Genomic DNA, 19,413 nt, shown 5'->3' with positions numbered 1-19,413 from the left:
ATCTGGTGTCCACCAGTTTACACATGAATACATATCCTGACATTTGGCAGATTAGATAGCTAACATCAGAAGGGTTGAACTGAGGTTTGAAGTCAAGGCTGCTTGGCTCCAAATCCACTCTTGTTTTCTGGTTCTGTCTATACCCTTATATACCTGAGAGGTACACACCTCACAATGGAATCTACTTGTTCAAATCTCTCTTGAACTTATAGACTTCTCAAGAAATGTGCTAGAATCCTCTACATTTCCTCCCATTTTTAATTTCTACATTCTCTATTAAAGGACTGCAATTACTTGGTGTATGATGTTTCTCATGTCATTTTGAATGAAATATTTTTGGTGCAGAAAAAAAATTTATGACATCAGAGATAGAAAGTAACAGAGTAATCATTTGCTGCTCTGTCCCCTCCTATTCTGGTCCAAGATTTAGCCTAGAAAAGAAAAAAGACACTTAGTCATTTGTATGGTAAAGAGAAAGAACCCAGACGTTGGTAAATGTGTCTACAAAATCACAATAGTACAAAATACATACTAATATTTAATTTCCAATGCTGCAGTAGGAATAGTATGTAAAACACTTGCCAATGAAGATCTGAGTTAAAATCCCCGGGTCCCACCAAAAACCATGGTGCAGCACATCTTTAATCCTAGTGTACCTGTGTATGATCAGATGCAAGGTATAGACAGAAAAAAAAATCTCAATGCCAATGGGCCAGCTAGTCTTACATAGGAAGCTGCAAACAACACAGAAGGTACCCTATATCAAACAGAAGACTAGGACTGTAACACCCACACATGTGCCATGAATATACATCATACACACATGCATGCACACATGCACATATATACACACACACACTCAGAGAGAGAGAGAGAGAGAGAGAGAGAGAGAGAGAGAGAGAGAGAGAGAGAGAGAGAGAGAGACTGAATTTCTTATTCTGTTTGTATCTTTTCCCACATGTTAGCCATTGTTCTGACACTAGGAGGTTGACACCAATGTTCTCTGCCTCTGCCAAGCAGAGAAGGAAAAACACAGATAACACAGTTGAGGTCCCATCTGGCTCTACCCTCTCTCAACTACACTCTTTCATCATGATGCTGGGCCACCTGCCCTCATACTGAATGAAGCATGAGCCCTTCCTCTGCCAACAGTCCTGTAAGGTGTTTTCGGAGACAGCAGCTGACTTGAGTTATTTTCTGGTACCCGCACACAGATTTCCTTTGCTCCAATAACTTCCAAAATGCTAACTCCTTTAATCCTCACCCTAATACTTTGAAGCATAGCTGTTTCTCACAGCACAGAAGAGAAGCCTGGGGTCAGAGGGCCTTAACTCTTGTTGGGAGAACTTCCCTGGTGGTTGGATTTTGAAGTCATGGACTGATATATAAATAATTTGACTGAGAACTAAAAATATGAAGTAGGAGAAAGCATGGTAATAAATTGCTGAAAGGATGCACTATGCTCTAAAAAAGACCATTCCATTCTCAGAAAATGTTCAAGATGAAAAAAACTCCAACATCCCTAGGAAAATTATAAAGCCAAAAGGCTGTAATTCTAAAGATGTCCTATGGAAGCCATTGTGACCCAAAGCTAAACTGAGATGGTTTAGCAGAAGATTGTAATAAGCTTTATTTCTTTTATTCTGAAACATGAAGGAGAAGCCCATGAATACACCCAATCATACTTGCCTCCGTGCTGTCATGGTGTGATCCCTTACACTTATACTTATTGCTTCTGTGATTGTAGTAGTGATATGGTCACAGTGCAATTGTTTGTATCATTGTCACACTTACAAAGGTGAATAGGATGTGGATTAATTTCCTGACACACAATAGTGCTAGAATAATGACTGCTCAGTATGGATCCAGTCTTTTGGTAAGTAAGAGAACAATGCACATTTCATGGAACTTAGACAACATGGCCTGAATTTGCAGCTTTAATGAACATGTGATAGCAAAAATACTTCATTATTGTGTGTTATTAATATTTAAAAATAATATCTTTATTCTTTGAAAAGTTTATATATTAATTTTAAATATAAATTACATAGACACACATCTATATGTATTTGTAGTATTTTGTTCATACCCTCCTCCAGCTTCTCCCAAGGCAATCACAAAATGTCTCCCTCTCCACTTCCTATCTTTAAAATAACTTCTGAGAATGGCAACACTGGTACATACTGTCTACACTGATCTGTTGTAGTTCAGTGACATTATTTACGTCTGAGATCACCTTTTGTGAGGATCATGTTGAGGCAGGTAAGAGTTAGTATTGTGTTTCTTACAGGAAAGCCTAACATTCCTACTGCGATGGCCAGTTTTATTCCTACGTAATCTCAGAAACACCAGACAGTGTGGAGGCACCTGCAATGAAGTATTTTTGTTGATGCTTCTTGAAGTCAATCAGGTGCAGATCCCAGGGTTGAGGGATCTCTGAGAAAATAGTCAACTCCTATTTTTTCTCACTTAGAACCCACCAAGAACCCATCTATATTCCCTCTAGTATTTCCCTAGAACCCAACATATGACTAATAGTGAAAAGTTTCAGAAATTAGTACCACAAATATCCAAAAAAATTTTCATGCAAGCCATTTAAACAATGTGACAAGTAGCCATCCATTCATCTCTCTGGAGACCATCAGAAACCAATGTAAGGGATGGAAATTGAATCAAATATTATGTTAAAATTTTATAATACACACAGGTGAAGCATGTGTGCATGCACACATGCATGCATGCACACTTTGTGTCTCAGACAAAGGGAGATCAAAGAAAACCAGAAGAAGTGAACTGTTTAGACTTTAAAAAAACAGAATAGAAATGAAAACAAAACCATTACATCAGCTGGTTTTAGTTTAAATGACAGAATGTATTCTTGACAAGCTCCCATCCCTTTCTTTCAACTTATTACATTGATTAACATCCCAAACCATTAATTCCATCTGTGTCTTGTTTCTTTCTTCTCTTGCTGCTGTCACAGAGCACTCTGGGAATATGACATCATTCATTTTGAAAATCACTGGTTTCTAAGAAAAGATCTGGAAAGTACAAGAGGAAAAATAGTAACTACTTAACATGTGTCCCTTAAAGACAAGGAGACTATGGAAACTGCGGTTGCATACCTTCAAATAATGGTGGTTTTTTTATGATTCAATAGAACATTGAGGTTTCATATTTTAGAAACTGGTAACAAGAACATTTTAAATGTAAATGTAAGTAATTGAATCTATCTTGAATGGGGAGGATTATTTCATGTCATTATTTCTCACATCCTGCACAAATATTTAGTAGTAAAATACCATACTTGACTCCAGCAGAAGGTCACAGTTGTCATAAAACCGTGATTCTGCACATTGTCCCTGTAGCTGGCAGAGCCATCTCAAGAATGACCTGAACCTGAGGAAAGAAATGGAATCAGCTGTTACAATTAGCCCTGAGGAAAGATTGATTCCTCAGGGTCACCTATGGTGCACGGCTGATGGGCCTCGGTCCCTGCAGTCTCTGGCAATGGGAACCTGAGCATCGATGTATCCCTGTGTTTTGAATGCTGTTTTTCATGGGTGTGTAACAGTTAAAATCAATGCCCTTTGTGCCACAAGAAGACAACAAACGTGGTATTTGACTTCATATTTGCAGGGTCCATTCACAAACAGTACTACAAACTTGTTCCTATTTAATCTATGTAACAATTCTGATGTCATTTTCTTTTGTTTTATAGATGAAGTCCTGGACAGGTCAACGTCTAATAACATAGATCACAGAGAAAGGGCATCTGAAGTTTGATTTTGTAATTACAAATGTAGTTGCTTTTTAAAACATTTCTTGTAGGAACTCATATAGCCCAGGCTGGTCTCCCACTTGTTATGTAGCCCAGGATGGCCTTCAACTCTCTATCATCTCTCTTCTATGTCTGCAACACTGGGAGTACATGCACTTGCTACCTCATGTGACTCATGCAGTTCTGGATATCTGGCCTAGATCCTAATGTATGTGAGGCAAGTGTTTCTACCTACAGTGCCATAAATTCATTATTTTCCTTGTTCTGTATTTTCTTAGCAATGTTCTATTCAACTTTAATATAGAGTTCTCGTGAAATTTTTCCTGAAGATTAAAAAACCTACCTAAGCAAATTAAAATACGTATGATTTTCACCAAGAAAATTCCTACCTGAATTATTTTACCTAGAAATTTCATTTTGATTGCTGTAACTTTAAAAAAGAACTTCACGAATCCGGTCCACACCATGTTCACTCCAAAAATTGCTAAGAATGCACTTGGTGTTCCCAAACCATAGGCATGTCTGGGAGAAAAGAATCCAAGAACAAAAGGGAGAAAGCAATTTTAGTAGGAGCATGAGGTAGAGAGCATTTTCACATTCAAGGTTCTTCCCTGCTCCCCAGGACCTCTCGACTAAGCCTCGTCTCACCAGCCTGCTTCCACACCCTTTGACGAGAATGTGAATAAGAATGCATTTTATACAGCCGCTGTTATCACAAAATATCATTCTGAGATATTTTCTGGTCTCATGCCCGAGTTCTTTGATGTGAGTTATTTAAATTTAAGAACAATGGCAGAAGATGAAAGAGTAAAATAGCCCTCTTCTACTGTGTCTCTGTTTGTAAAAATAATAACTTAATATCATGTATGATGATATAGTGAGTCAGCAAACACAAATATCTCCAGGGAAACCTTTGTTCTGATATTTCCCACCTAGTGAAATTTTCTGGTAGGGAGAGAATATTAAACAAAATCTGGACTCTAAGCAAGTCATGTTCATTTATATTGGTGTTCCTACTTGTCTTTACAAACCAATAAGAAATCAAGTTAACTGTATTTTTAAATGAAAAGTTTTGAAATGCATGCATCATCATGAATTGAAGAATTATCCTAGATGCCCATCAATGGGTCAATGGGTAAAAGAAACAACACATGCATTGTTTCTTCTATCTATACATATATAGATATAGGTCGACAGATGATATAGATACAGATAGATATATGGAGTTTTACCCATCATGAAATTATTTCATTTATAGGAAAATGGGTAGAACTGGAGATGACCATGTTCCATGAAAGAAGCCAGACAAATAAAGAGAAATATCATACATTAAAGAAAAGTCTATTTGTGATGTGAAAAAGGAAAGGAAATGGTGGGCCAAGAAAGGAAAGTAAAAGAGGATATACTAAGAACACATCATGAAGATACACATAAAAACTTATGTATACCCACAATGTCCTAATGAAGTTTCCACTTTGTTCAGTTCATATGTACTAATACAAGTAAATAAATAAAAGGATTAAAGCCCTTATGAGTTTATACTAACCATGACGGCTCCAGAATAAGCGTGTGGTTGTATACTAATATAGAAGTCACAAAGAAAACCGTTCATAGTGGGAATAAGAAGACTTGAACTTGTTCTCAAATACAACATCTGTGTACTTGTACCTCATGATACATGCTGCTTGATTTTCTTACTGGCAAAAATTCAAGGTCACATCAGTTGTAAGAGTCTGTATAATTCTGACACACGTTCCTTTCAGATGATATTGGAATAGCCTATGCAAGGCTTGGTTTTACCACCATCTTTGATGGCTTCTCTCTCCACACTGTGTATTTATTCTGAGGAAAAACAGGTGATATCTGGTTGTGTGAGAGTAATATATGTAAGCCAGGGACCCTCCTGCTGCTGCTTTTAGTAATAATTGGAGTCACACACAGTATAAAGAGATAACTCTTTTTTGTGGTGATATTGTGTTCCCCAAAATATTGTGCACCCTAATAAACTTATCTGGGGTCAGAGAACAGAACAGCCACTAGATATAGAGGCCAGAAAATGGTGGCACACATGCCTTTAATCCTAGCATTCCAGAGGCAGAGAGTAAAAAGTAGTACTGCATGATGATACAACACCCTACATAAGCATGTCTTCTGACCTTGCAAACATCTATATGAATTTTGAAATGTTTCTTATTTTCTCCAAGCCTCAGTCTCCTCGTCTATAATATGAGCTTTGTTTCAGTTCTGCTTTGCAATATGTGTTGTTTAAATTCAGTGAGATTCACAGTAATATTTAAATTTCACCTGTACTTTGGAAATTATGATGCATCATGCAAAAAAAGAAAAATCTTCTCTGGGCTCAGAGTTTTGCATTGGTGAGTTGGGGACATGATTTTAGCTGTTATGGGATAGAAATTAAAGAAATTAGCAAATTCATCATGCAAAATATTTGGATTATTACATTAATTGTAAGAGGGATGCTGAGAACCATGGAATGTTACAAATGATTGAAACTGGCGAGACACTTGAATGTGAGGATAAACAGAGACAGCATGGTCCCCAAGTTCTTTTGTTTTTAACCCAGATCTACAGCTTATAGGTGCATGCAGAGGTGTGGACCTCTAGTTGGTATTTTTGACCAGCCTGGTTCCTCTTTGGAAACCCTTTGCTAGTTCTCTGTTCTATGGGAAGAATAGCAACTGAATACAATTAGCACAGGACACATCAGTGATGGCTCCTGATGGGCAATGGATTGGGATTGGCTCCTGATCCTAAAGCCTCTTCCAGCTGCTTTTCATCATCTCAGGCTGCCAAGCTACGCTCAAGTGATCCAGGGAAAAAACAAAAAGCAAAAGGACTCATCAGAAGAGTGGCAGACTGTCAACACTGCTCACTTTAAGCCCTGCTGGCAATAACAAACTGAAACATATTAGAGACCATGCTTGAGTGTAAATATTTCCCATCATAAACCACTTCTGCTTCTAATACAGAAACATCCATTTTTTATCCCATCCTTACTAGAGGACTAAGTATATCATCTATGAGGCATTATCACACACAAAAACAACAAATACAGCAAAGAGAAATATCCCTGTATGGTAATATTGCATAGATTATGCACAAAATAAACAGAGAAACTTCAAAAAAAGTAAACATTTGCCAAGATTTGCCTAATTGATGTTTAACTGTTCACATTCAGATTTTAATCATTTTTCCTTCTCACCAAAACCATATATGTGTGTGTGTGTGTGTGTGTGTGTGTGTGTGTGTGTGTGTGTGTGTGTATGGATATATACACACATATATACATATATATATATACACATATATATTCAAGATTCTGTTCTATGCCTCCCTTATTGCCTTAGTAAAGTAAGAGTCAGTATGTATGAGTCTCAGAGGTATCATGTTGGTGTGATTATGGGCATGAGAGGGTCATTAATAAATTCCTATAATCAAGTAGCAATGGGTCATCTGTGTGTAGCTTTATCTGAAAGAACTTTCATTGGTGACTCAACCTGGTGAGAGGTTTTCTGCAGGCACACAGACATTCTGTGTGGAGCACAGATGTTTAACAGGTGAGGTTGCACAGCTGTACTTCTGACTGCAGTGGAAACTCTCAAGCCTTTGCAAGGCTGAGGGATAGCACTGCTTCTGACATTTGCCTCATGCCCTTGTGACTCCGATGTACCAAGGAAGGAATTTCTACAACTAAGGTCAACTCAAGTCTTCTCAGTTACACTCCATAATTTTCACCTTTGATCTTATAAGCACTGCACTAGGAATGTGCTTTTTTCTTCAATGTTGCCCCCAGGACATGTATATTTAGTTCATCACTGAAGAGTTTCTGAGCCTCGTGGTTTGTGTTTTGCATGTTTTTTTTTTGTTTGTTCTGTTTTTATTTGATGTATCATAATTCATCACAATGTCTGCACTGCTTGAAGTACACCACAAAGTCTATATATTATAGGAGCTCTCACTGAACTTCCACAAAATCTCAGCCTCTTATGTTGCAGGTTACATGAGAATGTCATGTAGTTTCTCAATGCTTAGGAGAAACCATCAGTAGCGCTAAGCAGTTATGTTGCAGGAGGGGAATTGTTGAACCCAAGCCAAACTGGAGAAGCTGACTTGACTGCAGTCTTCCCTTTGAGATAAAACAGGGGGTCAAACAGTCTAAAAGGAAAGAAAAACACAAGTTCTCTATCTCTAAGGCCTACCTGTAGGAGTCTCTTGAAATTATCTACTGGATGAAGCTAATAATCATAAAGTGGTTATTGTCTGCTGGTCACTGTCTATACTGACTGAAATGGCCCGGTGAAGGAGCTGTGGTTGTTATCTCTGTTTCACAGATGGGGAAACTGAGGCACTGTTTAGTAAATGACTGCGAATCATAGCAGTGGAGCTAGGATTTGAAATTCACTGTCTCTGTCTATCATCAATGAAAGCTGAGCAAGAATTGTCCAGCTCACTAATATAGCAATCCATGGACATCCTAATTACTTCCAATGTTCCCTGGGATAATTATTTCCTATATAAGAGAAATAATATGGAAATATCAAGGCCCATAAGGAGCTTGGAAAAGGAAATGTAGAACTCAGTAAATAACAGAAACAGAAAACAATTTTCCTGTCTTCCTGTAAACTCATCCTACCAAATTTTAGAGTCAATGTTTATCAAACCAATCTTACGATGGTTAAAATTTATGAGATTTAAATACAAGATGCCATGATAATGGCTGGATTATATTCCTTACGTTAGAGTTCTATATTCTGGAAATCAATTCTTGAAACCTAGGATATCTCTGAAAATAGAATTGTAACATCACTTCAATTTGTAGACCACTTCTTCTTCAATATTTCGTTCTGTATGTCAATGTTACAATTACCATAGGATCTTTCTCCTCCTCCTTATTCCTCTCTCTCTCTCTCTCTCTCTCTCTCTCTCTCTCTCTCTCTCTCTCTCTCTCTCTCTCTCTCTCTCTCTCTCTCTCTCTCCTCTCTCTCCCTCTCTCCCATCTCTCCCTTCCCCTCTCCTCCTCTCCCCTTCCCACTCTTAACCTGTCTCTCCTGTAATTATTCAGTGGATAAAACAGCACGGGAATTTCCTCTCTATAAAATTCAGATGAAATCAGAACACCCGTTTTCATGCGTTTTCCTTTTTTCTAAAGGAGCAGCCTAGGGATATGAAAAGGAGGTGGACTGGGAACCTATCAGAACAAACATGCAAACAGATTCAGTCTCTGAGTAAACAATTCCTAAAGAGCTTGTCTCTTTGGCAGTTACAGATCTCAGAGTATTTCTGAGGTTCTAAACAGGAAGAGATCCTTCCCGCTCCAGACAATGAGCATCTTAAGCTAACTAGTTAAAAACTGCTGGGTTTGAGAAATTGGTCCTTGCGTCTTTTGAGCATATCAAGTGGTTGCAGCAAGAAGCCTTGACATCCCGGGATAGTCACCTTTCTGTAAACTGCATTGTTGGACTTCTCCCAGTAAAACCAGTTCGGTGTGGTTGTGGCTTCCTCTGAAGCCTGTCTTCTTCCAGTCTGTCCTGGGCGGCTCCATCCGTCCAAATGGGAGCTGAGTTTGCAGGCTACCAGAGGCGGTAGAGCTGGTGCTGCTGATGTCAGAGCCAGAAGACAGTTGTGATTGGATCTAATTAGACTTTGCGGCAGCAAATAGACGAGCTCCCTGCGTGATTGGCTTTAAAGTGGATGGTGCCAAACAACTCGCAGAGGCGCAAAAGTAGCAGCCCTGCTTTGGGAGCCCAGAGGAGGAGGAGAGAGCTCCGGGGCGCTCAGGACGCGCGGGAGAATCTTTCCCAGCGCTTTCTGCCTAGGGAAGGGCTCAGCTCTCCAACGCGCATCCGAGCCTTTCAGCTCATCCAGAACCAAGTGACGGGGCAATTAGAAAGAAGGTGCTTGCTAACATTCCCAGTCCTAAAAAGTGAGCCTGCTACTTGATTTGCAAAGGTAGAAATACTCACGGGCCGCGGCCGCAGCAGCAAGAATAAGAAAGGCGAAATTGATTAGGGACTGGCTCCTTTCTGAGTCTCCCGACTGGCATGGCATCTGTCCTGGGGAGCGGCAGAGGATCTGGAGGGCTAAGCAGTCAACTCAAATGCAAGTCCAAGAGGAGAAGGAGGAGGAGGTCCAAGAGGAAAGGTAAGAAGCTCTCCGTGCGTGCGCTCTGGTGCCCGCTGCAACTCTCTCCCTTCTCTCCCCTTGTCCTTCCTGCGATCTCGGTGGCTGTTTGTTTCCGCTTGTCGTCTTCACTTTATGATGTTTTGAGGATGTCCATACTGAGTAGGGCGCTTGTGAGTTCAAACCTTTTTGTAAACATCTAGAGGGTCTTTCCTCAAGCCCAGACGAGGGTACTGCGAGCCAGGCAGCTGCTCAGCGGAAGATGTTTGGCAGGAGACACTGGGAAGAGAGCTGAGAGGACTGAGCAGAGGAGCATCCATCCTCGGATGCTTGTATTCTGGGTACCACCGTCCCTACTGGATACCCAAGGCTGGCACTTAGACACTCTTGGAGCTGACAGTATCACAGGGTGCCAAAAGAAACACTCACTTAAGCCAACACACATAAAAATGAGGGAATGAGCTCTTGCCCCAGCTCCTCCTATCCAAATTGTCTCAGAGGAAAAAGAGGACAGAACCCTGGCAATCTCCTTCCCAAATTGACCGGCTTTTATTTATTTTAATTTTTTTTTCTAAGTCAGTGAGCTATCCCGTGGTCATGTAAACACTGGCATAGACAAAGAGGACAAGGCACGTCCTTGCAGAAATTACTGCCAGTAAAGAAATAAACGCTGTGTCTTAATGGTAGGAAAAGAAAGAAAATTAAATCTCGCAAACCAGAAAAAGAGAGACGAGCGAATGGCAGGTTGCAGCTGACAAACTCAGGCTCTGTACCTTCTTACTGATAGTGTTGGAAATGGGCTGCACAGAACTTAGTCAATGTCACCACAAGTGCAGGGATTCCACACAAGGGTTTGTGTCAAATTAGCAATTCTTCCAACGTGATAGGCGGTGCCCTGGAATGCATCTTTAGCCGGTGTGCATTCCACAGAAGGATTTAAAGATGATCCCAAAGCTGCCTCTTTCCTTCTCAGGGAGGAACTTGACTCTTTGTGAGTCGGTGGAAGTTCAGTATTCTTACCAGCATCTGGAAGGTATTTTGGTTTTCCTTTAGCTTTTAAAGTGTTTCTAGAGGTTTGCAGAGCAGGCACAACTTAAGTGAGTTGGGATTTTTGAATTGTTCTTATGCAGGATACATTGTGAGATGAGGTGGTGGTTATATTAACCCTTCTAGAATCTCTATAGCCTAAGATAAGTTTCTGCTAGGTTTGCGAAGTGTTTCCTAGCAGTCCCTGCATCCAATATGTTTTCTAGTAACAAATTTACCAAACATAAATGTCAGAAGCGAACAGTCCTTGATTATGATCACACATAAGACCCCTGAGAGCAAAGGAGACCTGACACCTGCCTTTGATTGTTTCAGAATCTTTGGTTTCACGAGGGGGCTGATTTTATAATTGTACTTCAATTCTCAAACAGCTCAAATGTATTTGATGTTCACTTCATTATCTGAAAATATTTTTGAAATTGACTCACTGATTTCTTCTAAAGCTATGTGCTACTAAAATGACATGGATATTAAGAAAACCATGGCTTTCAATAGTTTGACAATGAACGTCACTTTTAAAAGAAGTAAAGAAAAAATTGTCTTTATACTTCAGGTGTTTGTGTTTCCTGATATTTTTTATAGTCTGTTTAGCTATTTAGAACAAAACAAATGGAGCAATATTTACACTAACACAGTCTATAGAAATGTAAGCCAAGGGAAATTCTTATCTTCCTTCATTTACCTTACCATGAAGTATAAGGCATACTAACTTAAAAAGCATTCTGGAAGGAAATAAAAAGAAACCTGAGCAAGTTTTTATTTACTAAAAACCAAACCATGACAACCCAAAGTAAAAACTTTTACAGCAAATATTTGTACCCTTAGTAATTTTGACAATCGTAAGTCTCCAAATTTTCCTAACAAAGGCAATAGGTAATCATATATCAGTCTCTATTGTGTGTAGACCTGTGTATAAGTGGCCTTTTCTGTGGCATCTGACAACAGCTGCTGTGGTAGACAGTGAAATGAAATTATTAAATATTTGCTTTTACTGGCAAAGTTAACAATGTAGCTATATATGATCAAAATAAAGGCTAGCATACTCAGTTACAGGACACAGCAAATCATATTTTTTATCTCCAAGAAAAAGATAAGTTTATTTGTAATATCTTGTATGACAAATGCACATTTCTTCTACTCCATCGAGAGCAATGATGTCTTTAATTTTTATATTAGTAATCATGTATCTTCACCAAGATAGAATAGCATAGCTTCAAATTTTAAGACTGTCCAAAATGAAAAACCACACATGCATGGGAGACAGTTAAGGAATTCTAGAAAGGTTATTGAGTAATTATGGAAGATGCTGATTATAATAATATGTTAAACTATTCTTGTAAGTTAGCAAATGTAATTATGATAAATGTATGTGTGCATGTATGTTCCAAGCTCATCTGCCAGTCAAGCTTCATTTTTTTTTTTAAGTGCATCATAGCATCCAGTTGGCGAGTGTGTCAAAGGCTCTTTATTTTCTGTGTAGCCTTGAAAGGTGTCTTTGGTACGTTGTGCTGTTTATGATCCAACAATCTATGTTTTGAACTTTAACACAAACTACAGCCTAACTATGGTAATGATAGGATATGATTATTGGTCAATGCAATCCATCATCTCGGAAATGGGGTCCTTTCTTTTACAGGGTAGGTTTCTGCCACAGTACCACTTAGAAAGTAATACATATCTTTAATGATTCAAAAATGGAAGAAAAACTTAGTCACAGAATATTACTCTCAGGGTTACCTAGCAGAAGCTCACATTTCTCTGCCAGATAAACTTTAAAGAAAATTCTTTTAATAGATCTCCCTACCCCAAATCTCACTTTCATTTTATTGAGACCTCATATCATTTATCTTTGTATGTTATCTGTAGGTGGTGCTTTAGTTAGGATTTCCTTTAGAAATCATTTGTAAGTGGTTTACACTGTCTAGACAAATGGGAAATGTGAGAATCTTACTTTAATATGAGATAGTGACAAGCGAAATAAAAGTACATGGAGAAGGCTGGGCAGAGCTTCTGATTTTTGTACATGTGTAAAAGTAGGGTCTGAACCCATTTGATGTGTGGAATGTGGCAGTTTATCCTCCTTTAAGGTCAATTAGAGACTTTTGGAAAACAATGCTAGTGCAGGTAGTTATGAAGGCTATCACCTGTCATCATTAACTACCCATACAGTATTGCCTACAATAGAACATGGAGAGAACTAAAAGATTGCACTTTATTTGTATAGTTCTTGGTAGAATTATACAGCATGATTTTAAACAATTTTATCTATTCTGTGCTTTATACAGGATAATTCTGCTTTCACTAGAAAATAACTGAAAATATTGCAAAAGAATTCATTTTAACCTCAAAAAAAGGTTAAGATTTGAGGTTTTTTTTTTTTTTTTAAAAAAAAATGTTATTAGCAGCAGATAACTCAGGTAGACTAAGAGGAAGACCTCTTCAAAAATAGTGCAGTACATAAAAATAAATCACTTAAAATTGAATTCTTAACCATAGACTGTGAGGATAATATATCTGAAGAGTCTCATGAATACACCTTGACATTCTCATTTATTAAAATGGTATATATTTTCTGTGTTTTACATCTGGTTTTCTTTCTTTTTTGTTGTTGTTGTTGTTGTTAGTCTATTTTCCTCAAAGAGGATACACATTGGCCTCAAATTCATTTTTCAAATAAAATATTTAAATATGTAGCCCATTATTGTATACAATATGTAAAATAATTAAAGTTTCTGAGAACTTAAAACAAAAATCTCTTTTAACGTAGACCTATTTGGAAACAAAATGGGAACTGATACCCATTCAAGGTAAACTGAAGGACACAGTTCAGAGTGAAGTGTATCCATCTTCCATCAAATAGTAAAGGACTTTGGGAAGTATTTATGCAGTATGCAAACACTTATTTAACTGGTCAGCTGAGTTGAGTATTGGAACATTATGTGTCATTCTTTGGAGTATTTGACAACAACAACAAAAAAGTTGTCTTGAAATTCAGCTATTGTCCCAGAGTGGTTCAGTATACATATCTTTAGGGAACTGGGAGTGAATTTTGGAAGCAACCCCACAAGGCAGATCTATGGAAAGTAAATTGGGAATCTCAGCAAGGTGGTGAGGAGCGAAGCAGCCGGAGAATGTTGTGAAATGCAAATAAAAAGTTGGCAGAGGGGACATAGTAAGTGGAGCAGATGGATGGCAGACGCCAGCTTGTTGTGAAATGAAATTCCATGAAAAATTAATGAAATAGAAAGATTGCGCACTGGATGAGGGTGCAGCGCTGTGTTGCTCTCTATCCCTTGCAATGCTTTGGTAATCCATGTGGCTGTCATCTCGGCAGGAAAAAGACAGCCCCGTCTACACCACTGCCTCTTATCTCGCTCGCTGACAGCTCAAGAGGAAGGACTGGATTTAGGGATAAAAATCAAATTGATTAAACCAACCGTTAGTCAGGATCTAATTGCATGAGGGGTTTTCCTCCTTTCTTTCCTCTCTTTAAAATTTATATTAGTGCTTCTGGTTTCTAGTGACCCATGTAATAACAGTAATTTGAGATTGCTTCAAGGGCATTAGATATGACGAGTGAACTTGAATTTAGAATAAAAGTATGAGATTCATGTATCTTATCTAAATAGAGGCAATAGAGTTATTGCCAAAAGCCATCTCAGAATAGTATTACATAAGGAAACTGAGAGTGAGTGAGTGAGTGAGAGACTGGATTTTATGAGACATAGACAGGTGACTTATGTTCTGAAAGCATTGTGTTTAATTTAATACCTATATGTGCATATACGTATGTTACCATGTGTCTGTCTATATGTATATTGCTATGTATATGCGTGCATCTAAACAGCAAAGACTAGAAACATTGGATCAATGTTATACCTATCTACATCTTTTTTGAAAAATTCTAGAAAATGTAAATTTGTATTTATATAACAGAAACAATTTAGAAATACCCTAAGAACGAAAGAAAAAACAATATTTGACTCTTTGTCATTTATAAAATTTATTTCTAAACAGATGTTGCTGTGGCCAATCTGGGTGTTAATGATTTGCAAATAAGATTTGTAAAAGGGCAGATTTTCTTATCATGAACAAGATATTAAAAGCACTTAACCAGTTTGAAAAAAATTAAATCAAATTCCAAGTGAGCCATGAAAATCATGAATGTCCTTTACAAAACAGTCCAATTATTGAATGTTAATACTTTGCATGTGGTTCTATGCGAGCATAAAATAATTGAAAAAATAAGTCTAAAGAGACACAGCAGTGAACACTGGCTGATGGTGTCCCAATCTTGGGTTTTGTTGCTTGGGGTTTGTAGATAACATGAATCTAAACTAACCTCTATTTTTCAATTAAATGATTTCCTTTGCTCAGAAGGATATATGTTGTAAATTCTTGATTGTGTAAATACAATTGCTTATTTATAGCTGTTAATATATTATAACTCACTTAAATGTGCCAATATCAAATAGAGGGACATGGTTTTCAAAATGAAAATAAATCAGGGGTGGGGAGTTCCTTTTAAATTTTGGATACACATAATTTGGATAGGCTCTTGTGAGACCTTGAGAAGCAGAAATAACTCTAGGACAGGTCTGTCTTTCTACTTGCATCCCTTACTAGCCTGGTACCAAGACGTCCGTGTTTAGTGATTGAGGTTCAGATTTTCCTCTCGGATTTTATTTTACCTAGAAGGAAAGAATGTCAAGGGCTGTTGCATCTGGCTGCTTGGATGGCTTTAAGTAAAGTCTAAAGCACAGCTCTAAGCTCTAAATCTGCAGCTGAAAATGTGTGAGTGAATCCAGCTTCCCAGGAATCACATCCAAGCATTAGCCACTTAGGAGCTGATTTGTTTGCCTTTTAAAGGAATTTTAGTTTCTCGGAAATTAATCTGGCCACTTGAAGAGACAACAGATTTTCTTTTCTAGAGAATTATGTATATTATTATAAAGAGTTAATTGGAATCACCTGGGTCCTCTCAATACATGGTGGATATTTAATTATCTTTTGTTTAAGTTATAGGTGTTGAATATGAAAGGCAGTAACAGAATTCCATTTTATTCTTTTATTGATTGTGAATGAATTCCATTTGGATCTGGCTTCTAGACAGAAAATAGCTAGTTTTTGCCTCCTTTGTGTTATTAAATGCAAGTATATTAGAATTCATTCACCTGTGCTAAATTATAAAATTGTCAGATAGTTAATGTTACTTTTAATTTTTCAAAATAACAAGCAGGTTACGTAAATTTTATGTTCATATGAAGGACATAAAAATGATATTATACTTGAGTAAGAAATCATGTCTGATAAGTGAAGCCTTCATATAAACAAAGAGAAGTAGTATTTATTTTTTAAAATCTAAAGAGAATACAATATAAATACACAGGTAACTTTATGCTCAAATGTCTTAAAGATGAGCATTGAAAGCTTTTCTTGAGCTCTGTGTACTTCGAATTATGAGACTGAGGGTGAAGCTGCCAATCTGCTTCTAGGGGAAAGGACAATTAGAACAGTCATGTTTGCTTAACTGCTAATTCATTCCAGTGTGAATATTCACCTAAAACCTCCCCACACCTTGGAAAAGAAGGTCTTGCAGACGAGAAAGGGTGATCTGTAACATTGATAAAAAGATTCAGAGATGCAGGTTTTGTTTTTAGTGTAAGTACCTGCTTCTTACATGAACACTCCAACTACAATGAGGCTACAGTCATGCCACTGGACATGTTTAAACCAGTGTCAACAGAAAAGCCATTCACATCACAGACCAAGGTTTCTTTCTGGGGCTGTTGCTTTGCTATTCAAATAATAAATAAAACAAAACTATTCGTAACATATTCCTAAACTCTCTTTTCTGAAGTCTTGGGTAGGTGGAGAGAATCTAATGCTGAAATGACAATCATAGCACTTGGAAATGAATTCGTGTGTAATGCTTTTGAACACCTTTCCCATAATGTGCTTTGGATAATTTTATAGATTTAATTAATCTTTGCTACTTCATTTATTGGATATGAAATCTCTGCTTTTAGTTTTCTACTGCCTCATCATTTTGTAATGTCTTACATGATTTTTCAAATATATCTTCCCAAACGTGGTATTAAAGTAGGACGGACATGTGGACACACCTTTTCTCATCATCAAAGCCTATTTTCAGTGGAAGATGATAATCCTGGACAAATTCCTTCTTAGGGTTAGGATGAGACAAAAGTAGGGAGGGAGTCTAATGTTTCTAGAAATCACCATCAGCTAGTGTGAAGTACATGCTTCAGATTTCTATAATTGTTTGAAAAAATCATCTGTGCTGCCCAAAATACATTGGTTAATGTGTCTGGAGATAAAAGCAATATTTCTTAAAAGTTTAATTGCATTCAGAAGAATGCAATTTAATAAACATGACAGAAACGTCAGCAAAATAGATTTTGACCTCCTCCAAACCCCAAGTCTGGCTGGGTTCACTCATCCCTGTCTGTAACAGCTGCTGAGTTCACATTGGGCCCGTCGCTGTGAAAATCGCTGTGGTCTTAAAGGAGAAGCCCACCCACTTGATATTAGGCTGTGCTGAAGGCTAAGAGCCAAAACATAAACTGTTTAAAATATACACACACGCACGCACGCGTGCACACGCACACATGCACACATACACACACACAAAAAAACTGTTTCTTAAACTCTATTTTACAAATTTGAGGAATGAGTACATAAATTATCCAAAAGCAATACATTTCCTTAATCCTTAGGAAAACAAAAACATTGAAACATATTTGTCTGTGCTGAGCCCCTAAATAATTACTACAGTTAGAACTCAAAGGACAAGCAGTTATCCAGGTTCTACTAACTCTAACCGAAAGTAACTTTTAAACCCAGTGTATGTGGTCAAAGTAATTTTTTTAATTTCAATAATTCTATCAATCACATTTTCTCACAGAAAAGAATCATGTTGCAACAAAAATCATTTGTTAGATGTCGAGGTAAAATAATAGGGTATCACAAACATTTGAAAAACTCTGAGACAATTGCAAGGAAATACACTCGCTTTGACAGCCCTTCAAACATACACAGAGCAAATGATACCACGCTTATAAGTAGCTTTGATACATTGTAAGGTATTGCTCCAATGTCAGTATACAACTCCACTCTGGGGTTAGCAAACGGGTAGACACTGAGTACTAACTGAAATTGAAAGATATGATTTTACTTACTAAGCATACAGGAAGAAAATTCCTTTATTATTAAGGCTAACAAATTTAAGTGTGCATGCATATCATTTCATGTAATCAGCAGGGTTTTAAATCCACTTTTTCATTTCACGAAAATTGAATCATGATGTGGCCTTTGTGTGTAGCTAATGAATAGAATTCAAGTCATTAAATTGTGTGCTTGTGTGCCTTATGTAGACTGCTAATATATGCATGTGGCATAGAGAAATAGCAGGCTCAAGATTTAAAATGCAATAAGTATTTACAGAAATATTGAATATTAAAATGTTAAAAGATTAGTCTATTCTGAAATAGTAGTTATCTATTATAAATTTTTAAAGAAATTATATACCACAATAAAATCTTGGCTACATCTGAGAGTATAAACACTTTGAGAAATAGTGGAGAAATGATACTGGTTTGTGGTTATACTTCATAATTCTGAGGAAAATTTAATTGTTTAATTGCAAAACTTCTAGGGAATCAACAATTGAAGTTTCTCCTTGTGCATATTTTACATAAAGTAAAATAAATTTTCTTGTCTTTGCCACTAGTAAAAACCTATCTTCTTACATCATAAAAAGAAGCAACACATTTGTACAAAAGGATTTTAATAAAGGACAAAGGACACACAGACAAAAGACAAATGGAGGGATAACTTAGAGAATCTTTTCCTAAGCTTGATTAAAGTTCGTCCCTCTTGCTTTTTATTTTGTGTAGCTTTTAATACACAAAGATACATGATTCAAACATACGAGCCAACCCATTCCTTTCTGCTGCTTGCAGAACTCCCGAATTTTGCCTTAACCAAGTATGATTATGCAGACAAGAACTGTATTTGGTACATTTTTACTAATCTACTTATTTATTAATGTGTAAGTATATCACCATTTTCTAGTATGGATTTATATAGATGCTACCAAGACCCAATAAAAAGAAGTTGATATAGTGCTCTTCTGTAAGCTTATGTTGTATATCAAGATACAAATCCAATTGTGTCAAATGAAAGCAGGGAGTAGTAACCTACTACAACTGAATACAATGTTGGGTTTTGTGATACTTTTAAAGAGAATATGCTCAACATACATTTTAAACTTGTATTAAATTATCCTCATATATCATAATTCCATGTATAATGAACATAGTGATCATTTAAACATAATTTTTAAAACAAAAACCACTAAGTAAAATTAGTTGCTTTTATAAAATTGAATGTAGCTTGTATTTCTTTTATTATTTCAAATAAAA

General features: G+C 37.1%; 1 protein-coding gene across 4 annotated transcripts in view; it reads left to right on the top strand.

Annotated features, from left to right (window-relative positions):
• Positions 1 to 9,535: 9,535 nt before the first annotated feature.
• Positions 9,536 to 19,413, top strand: part of Adarb2 (adenosine deaminase RNA specific B2 (inactive)) — a 543,626-nt gene continuing 533,748 nt past the window's right edge. The window contains exon 1 of one of the 4 annotated variants that reach the window (XM_052729375.1): positions 9,536 to 9,943. In XM_052729375.1, coding sequence (XP_052585335.1) covers positions 9,844 to 9,943 — 100 coding nt within the window. In that variant the 5' untranslated portion in view covers positions 9,536 to 9,843. The remainder of the gene's footprint in view (positions 9,944 to 19,413) is intronic. The other 3 variants (XM_052729373.1, XM_052729374.1, XM_052729372.1) reach the window with 3 other exon arrangements.

The sequence above is a fragment of the Peromyscus californicus genome, unplaced genomic scaffold (assembly GCF_007827085.1).
Source record: "Peromyscus californicus insignis strain IS unplaced genomic scaffold, ASM782708v3 Scaffold_8__1_contigs__length_139910024, whole genome shotgun sequence".
NCBI lineage: Eukaryota > Metazoa > Chordata > Mammalia > Rodentia > Cricetidae > Peromyscus > Peromyscus californicus.
The sequence above is the reverse complement of the archived record's forward strand: the minus strand, read 5'-3'. Positions and strand labels throughout refer to the sequence as shown.